Below are 20511 nucleotides of genomic sequence, written 5' to 3'. Positions count from 1 at the left end.
GACCTTCTACCATTGTGTACCAAATCATTCAGCAATGGTTTGGTACCATTGCTGAACAGAATAAGTGGCACTATTTGGCAGCCTGTACCTGCGCATGTTTCTGGTGTCAGTGGTAAAAGACCAGTGTCTCCCCTGTGGATCTTTACAATCACCCTCTCAGCTTGCAGGTTTACATTGCACACTTTCGTTCAATTTAACCCAAGTAATAGTTGGATTGCTATAAAAGTAGCAGGAAGCCACACCTAACTATTAACAGTGAAGAGCATTCTCAAGGGAATATGCACACATCAGCCTTTTTTTGTACGACACTAGAAAGGGACAAAGTTGTCTGTTCACTTCGATCAGGCTCCATTAGCAGCGTGGGGTAGTGTGTGCCTTTTCTGCATGATCGAGCTGCTACCTGTTGCTTTGAAATCCTTCTGTCAGACTGATGAATGGGTTGTTTTGGTAAATCAGTGCAGGTAAACTTTTCGGATTCAGCATTCACCTCACGTAGACAGAGAGAGGACATGGCACAATTGCTGAAAGGTTTATTTTGAGTTCCTTCCCTCTGATTTTCCTACCTTTCTGAAAACAGTCTGTCTAAGGGAAAGCTTGTCACTTCCGGAGGACCCACCTGCAGAACTAAATATCGTGAAGTATTTAAACTTAGCCCCCATGGCCAATGGACTTTGGACAACTGGGATAAAGAGAGAGGATAACAAAAAGCTGTTTTTGAGAGGTAATTGCACAGGTCAAAGTAACTCAGATGAGAATCTCAGAATATGAGGTCTAGGTACTCAAGATACAGGTACCAATGATGGGATAAGCCCATTTACAATATCCATAAGACACAGGAACAGAACTAAACCATTCTCCCTATTGAGTCTGGTCTACCATTTCATCATGGATGATTTATTATCCTTCTCAACCCCATTCTGCTGCCTTCCTCCTGTAACCTTTGATGCCCTGTCCAATCAAGAGTCTATTAACCACCACTTTAATTATACTCAATGACTTGGCCTCCACAGCCAACCGCAGCAATGAATTCCACAGATTCATTCTCCTCTGGCTAAAGAAATTCCTCCTCATCTTTGTTCTAAATGTCCCTCTATTCTGCCCTCTGGTCCTGGATGCCCCCATAGAAAATCTCCTCACCACATCCATTCTATCTAGGCCTTTGAATATTCAATAGGCTTCCAAAAGTACAGTCAGTGATGTGGAGAATTTAAAGGGAGAAGCATATTATTGCTGCAAATTTAGGTTAATGGATTTAGGTTAATTGGTAGATTAATTATAGTTGAGATAGAAAAAAATATTTCACATAATCATTGCTGGGAGATGTCTGAACTGTTGTTGAAGGTGGACACCCTCAGTCTATTTAAGTATCTGTGTGAGAATGTAGGGCAATGGACTCCACAAAGTTACTCCAGCACTAACCTGAAGGCCATTGAAATGATGGAGCTGACGGCAAATTTGGTTCAATTAAACCCAAGAAATAGTTGGACAGTGCAGTAACTTTCTGTGATTTTCTGAGCTTATAGAACCAGGAGAGGATTAGATCATGGCACACTGCTCTGGGGAGCAGTGCTGGCTATGCCTTCTGATGGGGAGTCAATAGTGGTATGACAGGCCAAAACCGAATCTCGAGGAGGTAAATACTTGAGTGAGGATTTCAGCAACAAATGGGCTGGGCTGAAGGCAAATAATGTATGGAGATGGTCTTTATATCACCTTAGCATCATTTTATGGACCTACAATCAATCTAAGTATATAAGATAAATATATATTTATATTTATTGTGATGATTATTATTATTATTATTATTATTACTATTAATTCTTTACTTTTTGTGCTGTATCAGATCCAGAGTAACAATTATTTCATTCTTCTTACACTTGTGTATGGGAAATGACATTAAACAATCTTGAATCTTAAGTCTTTGTGATGGACAGCACAAATAAAACTAATCTTTCAAATCTTGCTTCCCACCTCTTTGTGGTCTTTTTTCCCTCTCCCAACACCAGACAATTGACTGACTGCTATGTTGTAAGGCCAGGAGATTCTTTTGCCTCTCCCAACCTGCACAGTTCAGATTTTGCTGAGCATCATGGTTCCATCTGCCTCATGCCAGCCCATGCCCATGGCAAGCTCCCAATGTCCTTATAAGAGGAGCAGCCTTTCAAAGGTTGAGCATTTTTCTGGTGAAGCCGTGGGGACAAACATTAAGGAATTGTGCAGTCTGTGTTGTGCGATGTAAGACTTTGCTTTGCAGCAGTAAACCCCTGACCTTTGTTCCAGATTCCCAGCTGCTTTGAATCAAAATGCACAATGCAAATATGAATTTACTTAGTTGAAATGGAAACACAACCTCTTGTCTGCTTAAGAAGTACCAGCTGAAATTCAGCTCAAGCAGAATTTAACATTAAGCTATGTTGGCTTCTTGCTCCAGTCCACTTTGACCAGCTTTGCATCAAAATGGACTCTACTGGCACATCGTAGTTTGATACAACATTTAAAGCAACGTTTCACATAAATATGTAGATCACTTTCAGCTCCCCACAATGCAGTTGAACTGATTTCCGTCTGTGGGTTTTCAATGATGACAAAAACGCAAAACTGACTGATCTTTAAAGAACATTGTGCTTCTGTCTCCTCAGGCCTCCTCTGGCTGGAAGCCCAGTCTTCTCCGACATCTCCCTCATCCGCCTCTCTCCTCATCGGAATCCAGCAGGGACAGGGGAGTCCCCCTTCAGCCCACCCCACCCTTACGTCAACCCCCACATGGAACATTACCTGAGGACCATGCACGGGAGTCCCACACTCTCTATGATTTCGGCTGCAAGAGGCTTGAGTCCAGCTGATGGTAAGCCTTAATGAGCTGTTTATCCAGGAATTTCTGACTAATGACTTTTCATGAATTCTTCTGCAATATATAAAGTGTGAACATATTGTAAAAAATCGCGTAATATGTCAAAAAGACCTTTCAGATATTAGCTGGTGCAATGGGTCTCTTGCATTTGATCTCTTTTCAAATGTTGGCTCTTCTGAGATAAATAAAGTGTACAAATCCAGAAGCTAAATATCAAGTTCTATTTTCCTATCTGAAGGAATCTGGTGAAAAATTTCTTAAGCAATGGCAAAAGAGTAAAATAAAAATTTTATTTGTTCATGGATATGGACATTACTTGCATTACTTTGATTGTACTAGCTGTACTGTAATGTCATAGTGGGACAAAGGCCCTGTTCCTCTGCGCTGTACTGTTCTAAGTGACCATCCTTAAATCCCCTTGAAGTCAGTGATCAACTAGACCACTCAAGGGTCATCCATATTAAGTGGCAGAGATTTATTAAAAACTTGAAATAAATAGAAAATGCAGAAAGTATTCAGCACTGTGGCAGGATAGAGATACGTCTCTACCAAAGGAGGGTGGCGGGATGGAGATACATTACTACCAAAGGAGGTGTAAGGAGCTCTTTCCTTCCGCTAGCCTGCAGGTCACCCTTGGGCAAGGTGTAGCACCTGCCTATCCCCCTGATCAGGGTCACCTGAAGCCATGGGAGCAGGTGGTGGATGGTTGTATGAGCTGCCTCGTACATATCACAGGTCCTGGCCACTAATGCCAGGCAAGCAGTCTCTGAAGAGTATTGATAATGGCTGGGGTCACCTTTCTTGTAAAGACACTGTCCAAAAGGCAGCAATAGCAAACCACTTCTGTAGAAAAATTTGTCAGGAACAATCATGGTCATAGAAAGACCATCATATGACACGACACATGAGCAAACAAGCTTGCAGAACTTAGGAAGTACCGTGAGTCACCTATTTCAAGCATGCTCTCCCTCTAAGACAATTGATTTTTATTTATTTATTTTATTTAAAGATACACCTTAGTAACAGGCCCTTCTGGCCCAATGAGCCCGTGCTAACCAATTACACTTATGGATCTAATTAACATAGTAACCCGTACATTGGAGGAAATCACAACTTCAGAAGGAAACCCACAGGGTCACAGGGAGAAGCAGCTTATGGACAGCGGTGGAACTGAACCCGGATCACTGGCGGTGTAATAGCGGGGTTACAATCCCCATATTCCTAATTGTCAAAACATCTCCATTTCAGCTTTACTGAGTATCCTCATCCTCAGACAGAGAATTCTAAAAAAAAGCACAGGCTCCTCATCTCAGTGTTGGATGGCCATTTCTGTTTTTGTTTAGCTTTTTGGCCATTTTGAGTAGAAAGTAATATCAACTGGTTCATGACGTGGTCTTAAACAAGTACATTAACCTCTTGGATACTGAGTGCTCTGTGTATCCTTTAAAGCATGTATTGCCTTGTTTTTAAAGATACTTTCTCGAGTGCACAGTGATTAAAATAGCAGCTGCAGGGTTAACTTATTACTCCTGTCTACACAATTAGATTAGGCAGTCAACATTGTTAAGGATACAATTGTACTTCCACATCAAGAGAATTGCGCCAGGCACTCCGGAACCCGGGAGCTTGTCTGAATGAGTGAGAACACTGGAATCCTGTTGTGTCTTGTTGGAGGTGGGCATTCTGTAGGAAGCTCCTCTGGGGTTAATTTAACCACTTAGCTTTGTATTTGAACACTGTGCAAAACTAGGTATTGAAGCAAAGGGCAGAAAACACAATATTCCTTTAACAAGTAAGATTTGAGATTATGCACGTTATGTGCATGCAAGTATGTGTTCCTGTTAGAGTATATGCGCGTGAAAATGCAGCAACGTGCACAGATGTGAATGAGTGCGGTTACATTACTTTTAAGAATTAAAATCTGCTTGTTGACATTTGCCACAGAGTTGCCACAATTTTGGGCATTTCCATCTATGTTGTTGCAATTTCTTTTGCTCTCTCTTCACTGCTGAAGTCATTTAGTTCAGTCAGGCTTTGTTTATGAGTTTGAGGGAACTCTGGAATGTGGAGGCCCCAGCTCGCTCAGCTCCTTTCTACACAAACACGCCCAATCTACCGTCACTGAACAGCAGCGATAGCTTCCATCTGGGTAGCAGAGGAGTTCCTGACGTCAGTACAGAAAATTCACAAAGCTTTTTACAACTTTAAGAACGGGTATCTTTTTTTCTCTGCCTTGCAGTTCCACATGAGCACTTGAAGGACAGAGGTCTGTTTGGCTTGCCTCCTCCCCCACCAGGAGCTAACCCAGCTGAGTACTACCATCAGATGACCCTAATGGCCACTCATCGAAGTCCATACGGTGACATCCTCATGCAGACCAGTGGAACGGGCGGTCCGACGCACATCACAGATTACATCAACCCTGTGGACAGTAAGTACTGTTAGACTTCCTCCTTTGTCTTCCTTTTATCTCGGGGATCAGGAAGCCCACTGTGGCTCAGTGCTCAGATTTTCTCAAAGGAAGTCATTTTCAAAAGAGTTCAGTTATCCTTATCGCATTAACCCTTTGAGGTCCACGTGACAGCATTGCAAATGACGTGTCTGTCGCATTCCCCTGTCCACATGCTGCATTAATCTGCAACCTTCATTTTCCAGAGTAAAATTCCCTTCAATTACTTACTTTTTCTTTCAAAAGTGTTTCTGGTGATAGATGGAAAATTAATGGCAATGTCTCGTCTACAGAAACAGAGCCGGACTGAAACATTGAGCACTCATTCAAGTTTTGTAGTATTTACTTTGAATTAGTATTTTTCTGGAAAATTATACTTACTGCAATTTAGCATGAATCTGAAGAAAAACAGCCATTTCAGAACAGAGAGGCAAACAATGCTTTCGATAGACATTTGTATCAATTGTGGTCTGTCTTGAAATTATGTTAATGGTACTCAGAAACAAGCATTCGCTAACAGAGACAGCAGGGCAGATAAACGGAACTCCACCCTACAGGACAATTTCTTCCTATTTTCAAAATAATGCTCACGTGCAATTGCATGCTATTGACAACCGTCTAGCTTACACTGGGATTTCTCCTAACTTATCCCAAACCAGCTGGGGTATGTGTCGCTGACTGGGCAGCATTTGAAAGCAATTAGGATGTCTTCCATCAAAGTGAAGTTGACATTCTTGTGCTTCTAATGGCCTGTAGGCTATGTGTGCACGGACAGATTGCCTTGGAGGAGAGCTAAATCTCTATGAACTCTTCAGAATGGAGTGTTTAGTGAATCGAGGCAGCGGCTGCCGACAGTCACTACTCCACCCCCCCCCCCCCCCCCCACCACCCACTATTTATAAACAGAGCTGAAAAACTCTAACACTGGATTGTACACATTTTTCTGGTTTGTTTCTTTCATATTTCTCGCTCGGTGGAGTGCTCAAGGAAAGAGCGGTGCACAGACCTGCTCTTTGTCTTTCAATTTTTGTTTAGAGGATGTGTGTTGTGCAGAATGTGTGGGGCTCAGACTGAAATCACACCGTGTCGCCAGCAGGAGCCACAGGCTTCCAGCTTTTGGTTAGTCGCAGATTCCTGACAATCCAGATTTTGTAAAGTGTGCTGGCACTGCAGACCATCTGTGCCCAGCTCTTGCTGAGAGCATTTTATCCATGGTGTCTGGATAAACTTAATTTCTCCTATTGAAGCAACTTCTCTAAAGTTCAAAGTTCAATGTAAATTTATTATCAAAGTATATACAGTTATATCACATTCACAGTAGAACAAAGAAATATAGAACCACAAAGACTGTCAAACAACCAATGTGCAAAAGAAGACAAGCTGTGCAAATACTCAAAAAAAAGTAAATAAGTTATACTGAGATCTTAAGTTGTGGAGTCCTTAATTCTGAGTCCAAGGCTGTGAAATGAGTTCAATGTTGAGCTGATTCAGGAGCCTGATGGTGGAGGGGTAATAACTGTTCCTGAACCTGGTGGTGAGGGACCCAAGGAGGCATTGTAGCCTACTGGCAGCCAGTGGGAGAGTTGTATGAAAGAGCCTTGCGAAGAGTGAGTAAATGTACCACCCAGTGATTTGCTAATCTTTGCTAATAATACCTGCTCTGTGATGAGTTAAGCTTAACAGAATCAGGTCTATTATCAGTGACGTATGTTGTGAAATTTGTTGTTTTGCGGCAGCAGCACATAAAAAAAAGACCACGAATTACAATTGGAAAAATATTCTCCTTTTGAAGCCCACCACCCTGACAGCAGCTCATCAGAATCCACTGTCCCAGGCCAGTCTTTATCTTTTAAAATCCTTCCTCTCCCAGGGGTGAGATCTTTGGAGTTTCTTTGGCTCTGGCATTTCACAGGATGGGGTTGCTAGCCCCGTGCCCAACCCTCCTCCTTTTGCAGGGTTAGGGATCTTCCATAGTGGAGTTAAATTAGTAGTGCAAAACTTATCAATTGTCAGAATATAACAAACCTGTTTTAATATCCTTAGGCTAGGGAGGCAAAAAATAGTAATATTCCTAATGTTGATTAAAACAGTGACTTCACTTTAAAAATTACTTAATTCGCCGTAAAGTACCTGGGAGGTCCCGAGCCCGCCAAAGGTACAGCATTAATGCAGGTTCCTTTCAGTGAACTGATCCGGAAATGAATTTAAGGGACCTCAGGTTAGGTACACAGCTCAGCTCATTATCAGTGCCCTAACTGACCTATACGAGGATGCCATTAATGAATGTTCAGGAAAAGTATCAATCTGGTGAAGTGGGTAGTTCAGTGGGAAGAACACTCAATGGCCACTTTATTAGGTACACCTGTACACAGACAGACAGACATACTTTATTGATCCCGAGGGAAATTGGGTTTCGTTACAGTTGCACTAACCAAGGACACCTGCTCATTAATGCAAATATCTAATCAACCAATTATGTGGCAGCAATTCAATGCATAACAGCATGTAGTCATGGTCAAGAAGTTCATTTGTTGTTCAGACCAAACATCAGTATGGGGACGAAATGTCATCTAAGTGATTTTGACTATGATATTATTGTTGGTGCCAGATGGGGTGGTTTGAGTATCTCAGAAGCTGCTGATCTCCTGGGATATTCACACACAACAGTCACTAGAGCAGGGGTTCCCATCCTTTCTTATGCCATGGACCAATACTATTAAGCCAGGAGTCCGTGGACCAGAGTTTACAGAGAATTGCCCGTGAAACGAAAAGGCATTCAGTGAGCAGCATTGTGTGGGTGGAAGTGAACAGGTCAGAGGAGAATGGTTGAAGCTGACTGGAGGGTGACAGTGACTGAAATAACCACACATTACAACACCAGTGTGTAGAAGAGCATCTCTGCGTGCACAACACCTCGGACCTTAAAGTGGATGGGCTCCAGCAACAGAAGACCATACCAGGTTCCACTCCTGTACCTAATAAAGTGGCCACTGAGTGAATATTGGAGAAGGGGAAAGGAGAATTTGCAAAAGGAGGAGGGGAAAGCTGAGTTGGAAGTAAGGTAATTTTGACTCTAGATGTAGAAAGCTGACTGAGAAATGCTTTAAATTGTCCTTGACTTTAAAGAAGCTAATTGTTCTTTCAGTAGATGAAATTTCAATATTCATTCAGAGCAATTGTGCTTTTTTGCTGGTTTATAGGTAAGAGTTCAACGTGGAAGAAAATCCTAATTTTATAATAAAGGGAAATCTTGGCTGGAAGTAAGAGCTGAGGGTATAAATTCATACTAGGGCCATGGGAAATGCATGCTGAGGCTGGCTTAATGTTCTGTCATCACTTCTGCATTATACCCACCTCAGGGTGCTTGATGATGTCATGAGGTGCCTCTGAAAGGGAAGGGGTTCACTACCTAGACTTAAGGCAAGGCAGTGGGTATATTTAGCAGACTCTCATCATGCCAAAGACCATGTTTGGCTCTGACCACCAACACTATCTGTGTGGAGTTTGCATGCTTCCCTTAAGTTCCAGTGGGTTTAAGCTGCACACTGTGGTTTACTTTGTTTTATTTAGAGGTAACAGTGCAGAGCGAGAACTTCCAGCTTTGAGACTCACTGCCTCAGCAATCCTGACAATGCACACAAAATGCTGGAGGAATTCAGCAGGTCAAGCAGCATCAATCCCCGGTTTATCCCTGACATAATAACAGAATAATTAACCTTCCTGGTATGTCTTTTTACTGTGGGAGGAAATTAGAGGACCCAAAGAAAACCCATGCATTCCCTGGGGGCAAATGGCTGTTTCCACACCATATCAGTCTCTGTAACTCAAATTTCCATCATTTTTTGAGACTACTTGGATATAAAATTCAAATCCAGACACCGCCAATTTGAACCGGGCATGATCCCTGACGTAATATTTTCCATACCCAATGGTAGTGCAGTGGTTAGCAAAATGCTATTACAGGTTGGGGGTCGGAGTTCACAGTTCATTCCTGGAGTCCTCTGTATGTCCTCTCCATGGAATGTGTGGGTTTTCTCCAGGTTCTCTGGTTTCCTCCCACAGTCCAAAGATGTACCAGGTAGGTTAATTGGTCATTGTAAGTAGTCCTGTGGTTAGGTTAGGGTTAAATTGGGGTTGTAATGGGCAGTGCAGTTTGAAGGGCCTGAATGGCCTTTTCATGATATATCGTTAAATTAATAAATGATAAGTACGACTGGATTGAGGTCAGGCAAATGCAACCAGAGTATTCCAAGATACAGCCTGGATTAGGCCCATCCTACACTTCGAGCCTCTCTGCCCAGCAATCCCCTGATTTAACCCTAGCGTAATCACAGGACCATTTACCCTACCAAATGGTATGTCTTTTGGACTGTGGGAGGAAACCAGAGCACCAGGAGGAAACCCACGCGGTCATGGGGAGACTGTACAACTCCTTACAGGCAGCAACAGGAATTGAACTCAGGCCGCCTGTACTGTAAAGCGTTATGCTAACCACTCTACACTACCATGCCACTCCATTGACCCCTAGCCTAGCGATATCTCAGTCCAGAACTTCGACCATACAGTGCTTTCTATTCCTCACACTCCAATATAAAACGGATGTTCCCCAGAGCGTATTATATCAATGATCATTTCCAGGTGGCTCATAAGATGCTTGTACATCTGCATTGTGTCAGACGTGCATGCATTCAAGTCACATAATTGACTTTGCAAACCTGAAACTACCAGCCAAGATTGGACATCCTACATTATCTGAACAACTGCATCACACAAAAAAAACAGAAGCCCCGTTTGCTGGGATGACAATTCAGAAATTAATTACAGGATCTCCATTTTGATAGTTTGGTACATGCAGATAAGGAACTCTGAGCTGAACTGAAATATGCCTTTCAATTTTGTGTTTTATATTCTCTGTTTTTCACTCATTTTGCCATTTCTGCCATGTTTTTGTGCATGGGGGTAGGTGGGTTTGAGATTTTTTTCTTTGAATGGGTTGGTTTCATGGTTCTTTGTTTCATGGCTGTTTGTGGAGAAGACAGATCTCAGGGTTGTATAATGCATACGTACTTTGATAAAAATCTACTTTGTATTTGAACAGACCAAGTTTGCAGTGTTCATGATGGAGTCATTATTCTCTGGTCCATTAATGTCTGTGCCTATTTTAGTTCATGCCCCCAAGACATGTTTCTGCCGTCTCTAATCATCCCTCACATTGGAGTTGAATGTAGCACAGGGTGGTGGCTGCTCTTTCAGAAGGTTGCAGTGCCTGCTGTCTTCACCACCGAAAATTTCCCACAATAATTTAGAGAAAAATTCAGTTAAATCACCGGACTCAACTTTTTCGGGGAACCCGATAATTCGCAAATTCTGTCTGTGAGATCGGTTTTCGAGATCAGTAATTTTAAACTTATACTGATCTAATGTTTTAACAGTCGAATGTACCTTCTTCTCCAGCGCTTCAATTGTACGTACTTTTTCACAAATTAATTTTTCAAGAGTCGTAATCTTATCTTCATGCCGCTGAATATCTGATGCCTGCGATTGAAGCTTAGTATCAAGCGATCTAACAACCCCTTCGAGTTCAGATATTTTCGTGGTAAGCTTATTTTCCAAACCTGCCAGTTTACTTTCCAATTTACTTTCTAGCCTGCTTTCCAAAGTTACAAGTTTAGCATCCAGAAGATGAGAAATAGCGTCGATGGATAAAGGATCCTTAGACAATTTCTTGCTTGTAGCCATTTTAAGTTTGACAAGATTAAATCAAGTATTGTTTTAGGAAAAAAAAAGTTAATCAAAAGTATCAACTCATATGATTAGGTTCGAAAAGATTTGATTAAAGGGTGATTATAGTTGAAAAAATGAAGAGCGCCTAAAAGGCAGATGCTTATGTCACCATCTTGAAACTCCACCCCCAGTGCCTGCTGTCTTTATGCCAGCCATTTAAGTGGCAGATCTGCGGTAATTGAAGATCATCCCCAGAATCAGCATGGCAAAAATGTTACAGTAGCAAGCTCTTCATCTGGCTTCCATCAAGAAACATGAAACTCTAAGCATACCTACTTCATCCTAAGTCAAAAGCACATCAGCAGGCTTTCAAAGAAACTTTTTAAAATCCAATTCACTGTTTTTTTTAACTCATGGGCCCCAAAGAGTCATGTGCAACTAAAAAGGTTCAATCCAACTTCTTTACGTGAACTTCATTCTGTGTTTTACTGAAGAATTGACATTTAATTATTTACTCTTGTGATCTACATATTGAGTAATCATTGCAAGCCGTGTTACGGAGTCATAGGTGAGAGGTCAGAAATTTAAGGCTGCTGATATCACAGTCCATCTGGTGTGCATCTCAATATTTCCTGGCTTGTATGAAGAGTAGCTGAGGGAGTAGTTTCTCCTGCATACTCTGAACTCATTGAACCTCTGGCTGAAGAGAGAAAAATCAAATCACACCTTCACTGTTCTTCCCATGATCCTGAGTTGAAAGTAGGGGCATTGTTCTAACACTGGGACCTTGCAGATGAAATGGGGTTGTTGAAAAGCCTCCCTTCTGAGCTGATCACCTAGTTACTAAAGCAGCAGATGTTTGGAAAGGAATGTTTTTAGATTAACTGTTTGAGGAAATAAAGTTCAGGCTGTGGCCACAGAACTAATACCAGTAGAAATATTATAAGGATCCACTAGGACCGAGAATACACTGGGCCTACATCATAGAAGTGGTTAGACTGTAAGGAATGAGATGAACTACCACCCATGTGTTCTCTGTGGGCCTTAAGAAAAGTCTTCATTCCACAGCCCTGTTACAGGCCTTCACCAGTCCTGTCCAATTTTTGTTATTTTTCCAGGCTCCAGTGAGGATCAGAGCATAATGAGGGAAAAGCTGATAAATTAAATGCAGTCCTTTCAGGATGATGATATAATTGCGATTCGAGGTGATATCACTTACCACAGGGCAACAGATTGCTAACAATTCTCTTAATCTCAATGCACTTGAATGCCTCAATATCACAGGAGAACTGGTATTTGTTTAAGATGCCAGTTAGTCTGATGAGTGATTTTACTCAGTTTAGGGGCCCACTTTATGATAATAACCTCTGTTGTTTCACTCTGATATACTAATGACTGATGGTGAACTAAAGTGCCAATACTCCTATAAAATTTCTGAGAGCTTTGATTGGTCAGTATGTGGAATATGCAAGATAATTAACCAGTGAGGAAGTTCTTGGAATCGGTCAGTACAGAAGGAAACAACTGGACCCCATCCTGCCTGTGCTAACTTACTGAAAGAGTTGTCCAATTCATTCCTCACACTTTCTCCCCCCCCCACCCCCAAATGATTCTACCTTTGTTTCTTTGTGGTAAAGCAGACGTTTTTTCAGTTTTGGCTAGTAAACACTTCGACAGTTACCTTCGTCCCCTGCCACTGTACCAAAGGCAAGTGAGGACGGGGTACTCATCAGCCTTGTGAGATGAGCTCCATGTGCAGTGTACTCTGTCTGTCGGTAGTTCAAACATTGGGCTATCCTGAGCAGGTATCAAGGATCCCCCCCACCATCCAGGCCATGCTCTCTTGCTGCTACTATTGGGAAGGAGGTGCAGAAGCCTCTGGCTGTTACCCTTCAACCACCAGTGTGGATAACTTCACTCTTTTAAATGATAAATTAGAGGTTGATAGATTCTTGATTGGTCAAGGCATGAAGGATACTTGGAGAAGGCTGGTGTTTGGGCCTTAGGCAGGAGATTGGGAACATGGATCAGCCATGATAAAATAGCGAGAGCAGAGTTGATGGGCTAAATGGCCTAATTCTGCTCCTATATTTTTTGGTCTTATGGACTCAAGAACTCCACAACTAGTGTTCTCAGATTATTTATTATTAATTTGTTATTATGTTTGCCTTTAATCAGCTCAGGCTGGTAAAAGTTGAGGTTCGGGCATAACCGAGTGCACTCATCTCTCAATTGCTAGGAACTTTCAGACTATTCTAGTGGTGTTTATGTTGTGGTGTTCTGGAGATTTGCATAAATATTGCTGTGTAGGTCTAATTGCTTAATGCTCCAGTGTAGATAGCAGTTGTAGATAATACTATTGGGACAATATATACCCTGTTCATGTTCTATAGTCTTTCAATTGAATTCATCATATTTATTATTGATTTCCATGTGTTTGGAATGGCTGTATCTATTGAATAAGTTGTTCTTGCTCGTTTATCCTGTATTATTATATCCCAGCAGTTATTATGGATTGCCCTATCAGCCGTAATGTAATTTGTGGGACCCTGACTTTAAAACTGGATCAAGCTTGTATTTATAGCAAAGCATGGCATCTTTTCTGAGTTTGTATTTTAAAGCAAGATTTTGATGAATGAAGCTTGCCAGTTGATTGTGCCTGTGTCAGTAATCAGATTGAGTTAAACCGCTGCAGGATCCTGTAAATGTATTGGATTGTTTCTGATTTCTCTTGGCATTTTCTACATTTATCGTCTTGAATTTGTTGGCCTTTTATTATGTATTTTTGATAATTTTGTGTTAATAACCTTGTCCTGTATTGCCACAGGAAACCCCTCTGTTTCTGGAAAGGGGTTTCCAACTCTGAGCCAAGCGTTTGATATTTCCTTGTCAACATCTAGTCTGCTCAGATCGTGGGGATGTCTTCCATGGAGGCTCATGCTCTTCCATTGTTAACTTTCTCTTCTGTAATGATAATTTATTCATTTTTTCTGGGTTGTGCTTTCATTTAAGTTTAGTGGTGTGTCCTTCTTATCTGAATTGCATTTGCTCATGTGGAGTGCTGAATCCTGTTTTTGACTGTTATGTAAATTTTCTATGTCTGTTATTCCTCTCCTCCTTCTGCCCTAGGTAGTGTTAATCTAAGCGTGCTCAAGTGTACCTAATGTTTTCTGAAATTTGTCATTTCAGTTCTTATTTTGTTTTCTCAGCTCAAGCTGGTAAAACCTGAGGTACAGGCAAAGCCAAGTACACTCATTTCTCAAGTGCTAGGTACTTTCAGACTATTTTAGTGGTGTTTGGTATTGTGACTTTCTGAAGAGTTACATAAATATTACTGTGTCGGCCTAGTTGTCTAATAATAATGTGTAATGACTTTAGGATGATACCGGTTGTAGATACTACTATTGGGACAATGTATGCCTGTTCTTCATCATCATCATCATCATCATCATCATTATTATTAATAATGTGTTGAGGTGAGTGAAGTTATCCACACTGGTTCACTAGCCTGATGGTTGTAGAACATAACTGTTCCTGAGCCTGCTTGTGTGGGATGTAAGGCTGTACCTTCCTCCCGATGGTAGTAACAATCAGCTCACTATAAGAATCAGACAGATTTAATCTCCAGATTGATCTGAATTACCTGTTCTGAACAACAGTACTAAAATTAGTTGGTAATGCAAACCTGGCATATTGGTGTTTTGATTCCTCCACCTTTAGCTTTCAACAGAAACAATATAGTTGCTTCTGTATTGTCACACTGACAGATCTGTTTACAAATCTCACAGCCAAGTGAATTATTTTACCCATGATTGCACTTGCTATGGCCTTGAGCATTACGCTTACTAAGAATGGCATAGTGTTTTGAATGTAGCTTTGCGTCTCATGATGGATCCGGACACGTATCATCCGGGTTCCTATATTTAATTAGCTATACAGTGCAGAGTAGGCCCTTCAAACCACCCTGCCCCAGCACCCCCCAACAAATCTGATTGAACCCTAACCTAATCACAAGACAATTTACAATGACCAGTTAACCTACCCAGTATATCTTTGGACTACGGGTGGAAACTGGCAGCGCTGGAGAAAACCCATGCGTTCTTCAGGGATGTATAAAGAATCCTTACAGAAAGGCACAGGAACTCCAAACTAGAGAAAACCCTAAGGTGTAACAGTGTCACATTAACCACTATGCTACCTTAGCTCCCTAGAGGAAGTTACCAGGAGGTGTATAGGTTGCATGTGCCAACCAACGTCGGTGTGTCGAGAACGTAAAGGAAGAACCACTGAAGGATTGGAAAAAAACAATTGTTACTCCCAAACACTCTCACACAAGAGTCTCTGTTTGATGATTTGCTTTAATTTAAGTGGTTCCAAAATTTGCAATGCATTAGTGAAGCTCAATTTCCAGCCCACACATGCAGATATAATGTTTTACAAAAACAATTTCTGGAATTCATTGTTGGGATCCACAGGTACTGCCAGATTCTCACCAAGTAAAAATCTTCTTGCTCATCATTGTCTTTGAAGTGACTAATATTGAGCCTCTGATCACTGAATTTAATGGGGCTCCTTTGTTTCTGCCACTGGACGGTGGTGCTCTTCAAGGTATTGTTGGTGAGAGCCTTGGCTACTCAATGTCAAGAGCAGGTAGTTAGATTCTCTTTTGCTGGAAGTAATCAATGCCTGGCTCCTTTGTGGAGCAAATACTATCTGCAATTCTATGGTGCATGCTTCAATGTTGTCCAGGCTGCTCTACATAGTTATGGGCTCTTCCATTTTCTGAAGAGATGCATAATGCAGTTATCAACGAGTATCTCCAATTCTGACATTATGATGGAAGGAAGGTCTTCGTGAGCTGAAGAAGGTTGAGTCGAGAGGCACTAGGACTTGGATATCTGACACTGACAAGCATGCCCATCTTTTGTGTAAGGTGCGATTCCTTTGTCTATTAACTTCAGTATTTCCAGCGGGCTTTAATCCCACTCTCAGTCATGTGCTGTCTCGATAGGTTTGTTCGTTATGTACTGTGTCGTATAACGTGATCTTTCCATGACCATAATTTTTCTTGGCAAATTTTTTGACAAAAGTGGTTTGACATTGCCACCTTCGGGGCAGTGTCTTTACAAGACGGTGACCCCAGCCATTATCAATACCCTTCAGAGTTTGTCTGCCTGGTGTCAGTGGTCGTGTCACCAGGACTTGTGATATGCACCAGCTGCTTATATGACCGTCCACCAGCTGCTCCCATGGCTTCATGTGACCCTGATCAGGGTTGGGGGGGGGCACTAAGCAGGTACAACACTTTACCCAAGGGTGACCTGCAGGCTAGCAGAGGGAAGGAGCATCCTTTGGCAGAGATAAATCTCCACCCCGCCACCCATAAGAGCAGTCACAATAACTTCACTTCTGGAGATCAGCTCTTTGATCTGCATTTGGACAAATGCTGAGATGAAGTCCCAAAAAGACCCAAGCTTGTGTCAGTGGTCGGGCCGAGATCCTTCAGTCCTGAAGAAAGGTCTTGGCCCGAAGCATCAACTGTTTATTCCTCTCCATAGATGCCTGCTCTGTTGAGTTCCTCCAATATCTTGTGCTTGCTGCTTTCATAAAAATGAGTAGATTGTAGTGTCATCAAGTGATACAGTGCAGAAATGTTCACCTGACCCATACATTCTAATCCCATTACCTGTCCTTGCTCCATAACTTTGTATGTCTTGATGATCTAAGTGCTTGTTAAAATGAGCATATGTACTGCCAACACACCTTTAGCTAAAGCTTTCCAGATTTACTTTGATGAGTAAAGACATTCCAGTCACACTGCCGATGACTGATTTCACTCTGCTGATGATTGAGGGTAGACTGACTGGATGATAAGTGGCAGGACTAGACCTGTCCTGCCTTTTGTAAACAGGGCCTACTTGGGTAATTTTCCACCTTGTCAGGTAGATGCCAGTGTTGTATCTGTAACTGAAACCATTTGGCCCCAGTTGAAGGTCTTTTTGAGAGGCCTTTTGCAAAACTGCAACGCCACAGTATTTCATTCAAGAGCCTTCTTGGATTATATACTCGAGTTTGGAAGGGGTCTTGAACCCTGACCTTCTCTGTTAGGGGTGAGAGTCCAATCCTCCGGGTGACATTCGACGCTGGGAGCAATCAGAAGCAATATCTTGATTTCAGTGATTGCAGTCATTTGGTCACGTGTGTTTTGTTAAGCTTAATGTCGAGACTTCTGCAAATCAAGCAATCGTTGCAGATGTGACCTTAAAGTACCAGCCTGAATAGTTTTGATTCCCGTGGGCAGTTAATTTGCAGAGCTGGAGTCAAAGAATCCCCCACCTTGTCTCGCACTGAGTGCTGGTTCTTGTTGAATAATAGAACACTCAAGGACTGTGGGAAAAGTAGGAGTTCCAGGCCCACAGCTGGATTTGAACTCAAAATGCAACATTCTGCTGAGCCAAAGTAAGCGCAGTATTGCTCAGAAGTGAGCTGTAACCAGTTGTTTTAACACCACTGATACATTGTAGATCAAGACTTGCTCTGTGTGCTGCTGAAGCCACTTCCACTAGAGCTTGGCAGTCATATTGTTGACTAAAACAGCCTGTAGAATTTCTCTAAATACAACTTTGCAGTTTAGTGAGCTACTTAGGCTTTCAGCTTTCAGTCTGAATGCCTAGTCAACACTTAACCCTCAATTGACATCACAAAAAATACATTATCTGCTCATTATCACCTTGCCATTGGTGTGATATTTATGTGCAAATTGTTTCATATTCCTGCACTGCAAGAAGGATTTCACTTCAGAAGAACATGAGCTCCGAGGTGCTTTGGGACTTGTGAAGGTCAGGACTTTGTTTTTATTCATGTATCAGTGGTGGGCATCCACGTCAAAAGCAACATATCCTCTCCCTTCCTGTCAGATTCCTTCTTCTTCAACCCTTTACCTTTTCCATCTATCACCTGCAAGTTTCTCACTTCATTCTCTGCTCCCCCACCCATGCACCTTCTCCTTCAGCTGACCTCCCTTATCATCTGCCAGTTTGCACTCCTTCTCTCCCTCATGCTCTTATTCTGGCTTCTTCGCCCTTCCATTTCAGTCCTGAAGAAGAGTCTCGGCCTGAAATGTTGACTGTTTATTCATTTCCGTAGATGCTGCCAGTTCTGCGAGATCCCCCAGTAGTTTTTTTGTGCGTTTTCACAGCCTATATATAATCGTTTTAAGGGAAGGTGGTGATGAGCTGCTTTTTGAGCCGCTGCTCTCTGCATTAGTTTGGTACAACTGAGAAAATTCAGCAATTTCAGAAATCAAGCATGAGAAAGACTGCTGGATATCCAGAGCACACACAAAACGCTGGAGGAACTCGGCAGGTCAAGCAGCGTTTATGGAAATGAGTCGACGTTTCAGGCCGAGACCCTTCCTCACTCCAGCTCTGAAGAGGGGGCTGGGCCTGATATGTTGACTGTTTATTCATTTCCCTAGACGCTGCCTGACCTGCTGAGTTCCTCCAGCATTTTGTGTGTGCTCTGGAGTTCCAGCAAACTTTCTCACACGTGTGTTGCTTCAGAATTTTGCTGGGATCTGAAGTCACATTGGTTAGACTGGGCAAGGAAACACAAAAAGGCAACCAACCTATTGGGCTTTTGTGATAGTTGTCTCACGCTCACCATGATCAATAGCAGCTTTTCATTCCAAATTTACTGTATTTCGTTAACTAAATTTAAATCTCCCCCCCCCCCCACTGTGGTGGGATGCAAACACATATGACTTGATGGTTCATCCAGATCTCTGAGTTGCAAATCGGCTAACATATTTATTCTCCTCCTTAAACATGCTATTTCAAACATAAGGTCTTTCTTCCGGGAATAGAAGTCAATGTTTATTTGTGGTTTTGATCAGCAGACATTTCTGGCAGGTCCAGTGAGCACCTATATTGTTTCTGTGATATATGTGCTCAAAGCTTGAAAAGGTAGAAGATACAAGAACCTCAGGATTTGCAGCACCAGGTTCAAGAGCAGTTACTACCACTCAACCAAAAGGCCCTTGAATAAAAGGAGATAATTACATTTACTTGCTCCATCGTTGAAATGTTCCAACAATCATTGATCTCACTTTAAGGACTCTTTATCTCATTATTTGATATTCTCATTACTTACTTCTATTTATTTTTTGCATTTGAGCAGTTTATTGTCTTCTTCAGAAGGGATTAGTGGCTTTTATTTATGATATGATTATGAAGATACAACCAGAAATATCAGGTAGAATTAAACAAGAATGGGAAAAAGAACTTCAATACAATATATCAATAGAAAAATGGGATAAAATTTTACAAATGGTTAATTCTTCTTCTATATGTGCTAAACATGCTTTAATACAATTTAAAATTGTACATAGTGCTCATATGTCTAAAGATAAACTTGCTCGATTCTATTCTCATATTAACCCTCAATGTGACAGATGTCATTCAGATGTGGCTTCATTGACCCATATGTTTTGGTCATGTCCCACCTTATATAATTATTGGAAGGACATATTTGCTACCATTTCCTCAATTTGGAATATCGATTTACAACATTTTATTACTGCAATTTTTGGTATACCAAATGAGGATGGTAATCAGTTTTCCCCTTCAATTAGACGAATGATTGTTTTTGTAACATTAATGGCCAGAAGGTCTATATTGCAAAATTGGAAAGAAGTAAATCCTCCTACCACATTTCAGTGGCTCTCTCAAACTATTTCTTATCTGAGCTTGGAAAAAATTAGAAGCACTATTTTTGACTCATCAGTTAAATTTGAAGAAACTTGGGGACCATTCATTCGACATTTTCATATGAATTAATTTGACCTCTTCCAGACCTTCTCTCTGTCTATTCTTGTTTTGGTATGGAGTTCCGGAGTTTTTGGCACTATCATATACAAATAAACTGTTATTATTCCCCATGTTAGTTTAGTTTAGTATTTTTTTTTCTTAATATATATTTTTTGCTTGTATTTTTATAATTTTTTCTTTTTCTTTTGACAATTATTCTTATTTTTTTCAAATAATTATTATAGACTTGATTGATAATGTACTATGTTTTTCTGTTGATATTTTAATAGGATATTGTTATCCTACTATTAATTCAATTTCAAGTCTTATGCATTTATAACCTATTCATTATTATGTTGTGTTTTTTTTATATATATGAAATTCAATAAAAAGATTGAAAAAGAAAGTTTATTGTCTTCTGCACTCTGGTTGATCTTTCATTGATCCTGCTATAGTTACTATTCCATAGATTTGCTGAGTATGCCCACAGGAAAATGAATCTCAGAGTTGTATATGGTGACATATATGTACTTTGATAACAAGTGTACTTTCAACTTTGAATACTTACACAATTATACGGATTCTTTGTCCACATTTTAAAGTTTATTTTGAAAGACGTGGGCTTCGCAGGAAAGGCCAGTATTTATTGCCCATCCTTAAATTTTCTTGTTCTGAGCGAC

At 41.2% G+C, this 20511-nt stretch overlaps 1 protein-coding gene across 2 annotated transcripts in view; it reads left to right on the top strand.

Annotated features, from left to right (window-relative positions):
- gli2a (GLI family zinc finger 2a) overlaps nucleotides 1-20511 on the top strand; it is a 514880-nt gene that overhangs the window by 386583 nt on the left and 107786 nt on the right. For both annotated transcript variants that reach the window (XM_059970323.1, XM_059970322.1), the window contains 2 exons: nucleotides 2640-2845; nucleotides 5091-5282. In XM_059970323.1, the coding sequence (XP_059826306.1) occupies nucleotides 2640-2845; nucleotides 5091-5282 (398 nt within the window). The remainder of the gene's footprint in view (nucleotides 1-2639; nucleotides 2846-5090; nucleotides 5283-20511) is intronic.

The sequence above is a fragment of the Hypanus sabinus genome, chromosome 5 (assembly GCF_030144855.1).
Source record: "Hypanus sabinus isolate sHypSab1 chromosome 5, sHypSab1.hap1, whole genome shotgun sequence".
Classification (NCBI taxonomy): Eukaryota; Metazoa; Chordata; class Chondrichthyes; order Myliobatiformes; family Dasyatidae; genus Hypanus; species Hypanus sabinus.
The sequence above is the reverse complement of the archived record's forward strand: the minus strand, read 5'-3'. Positions and strand labels throughout refer to the sequence as shown.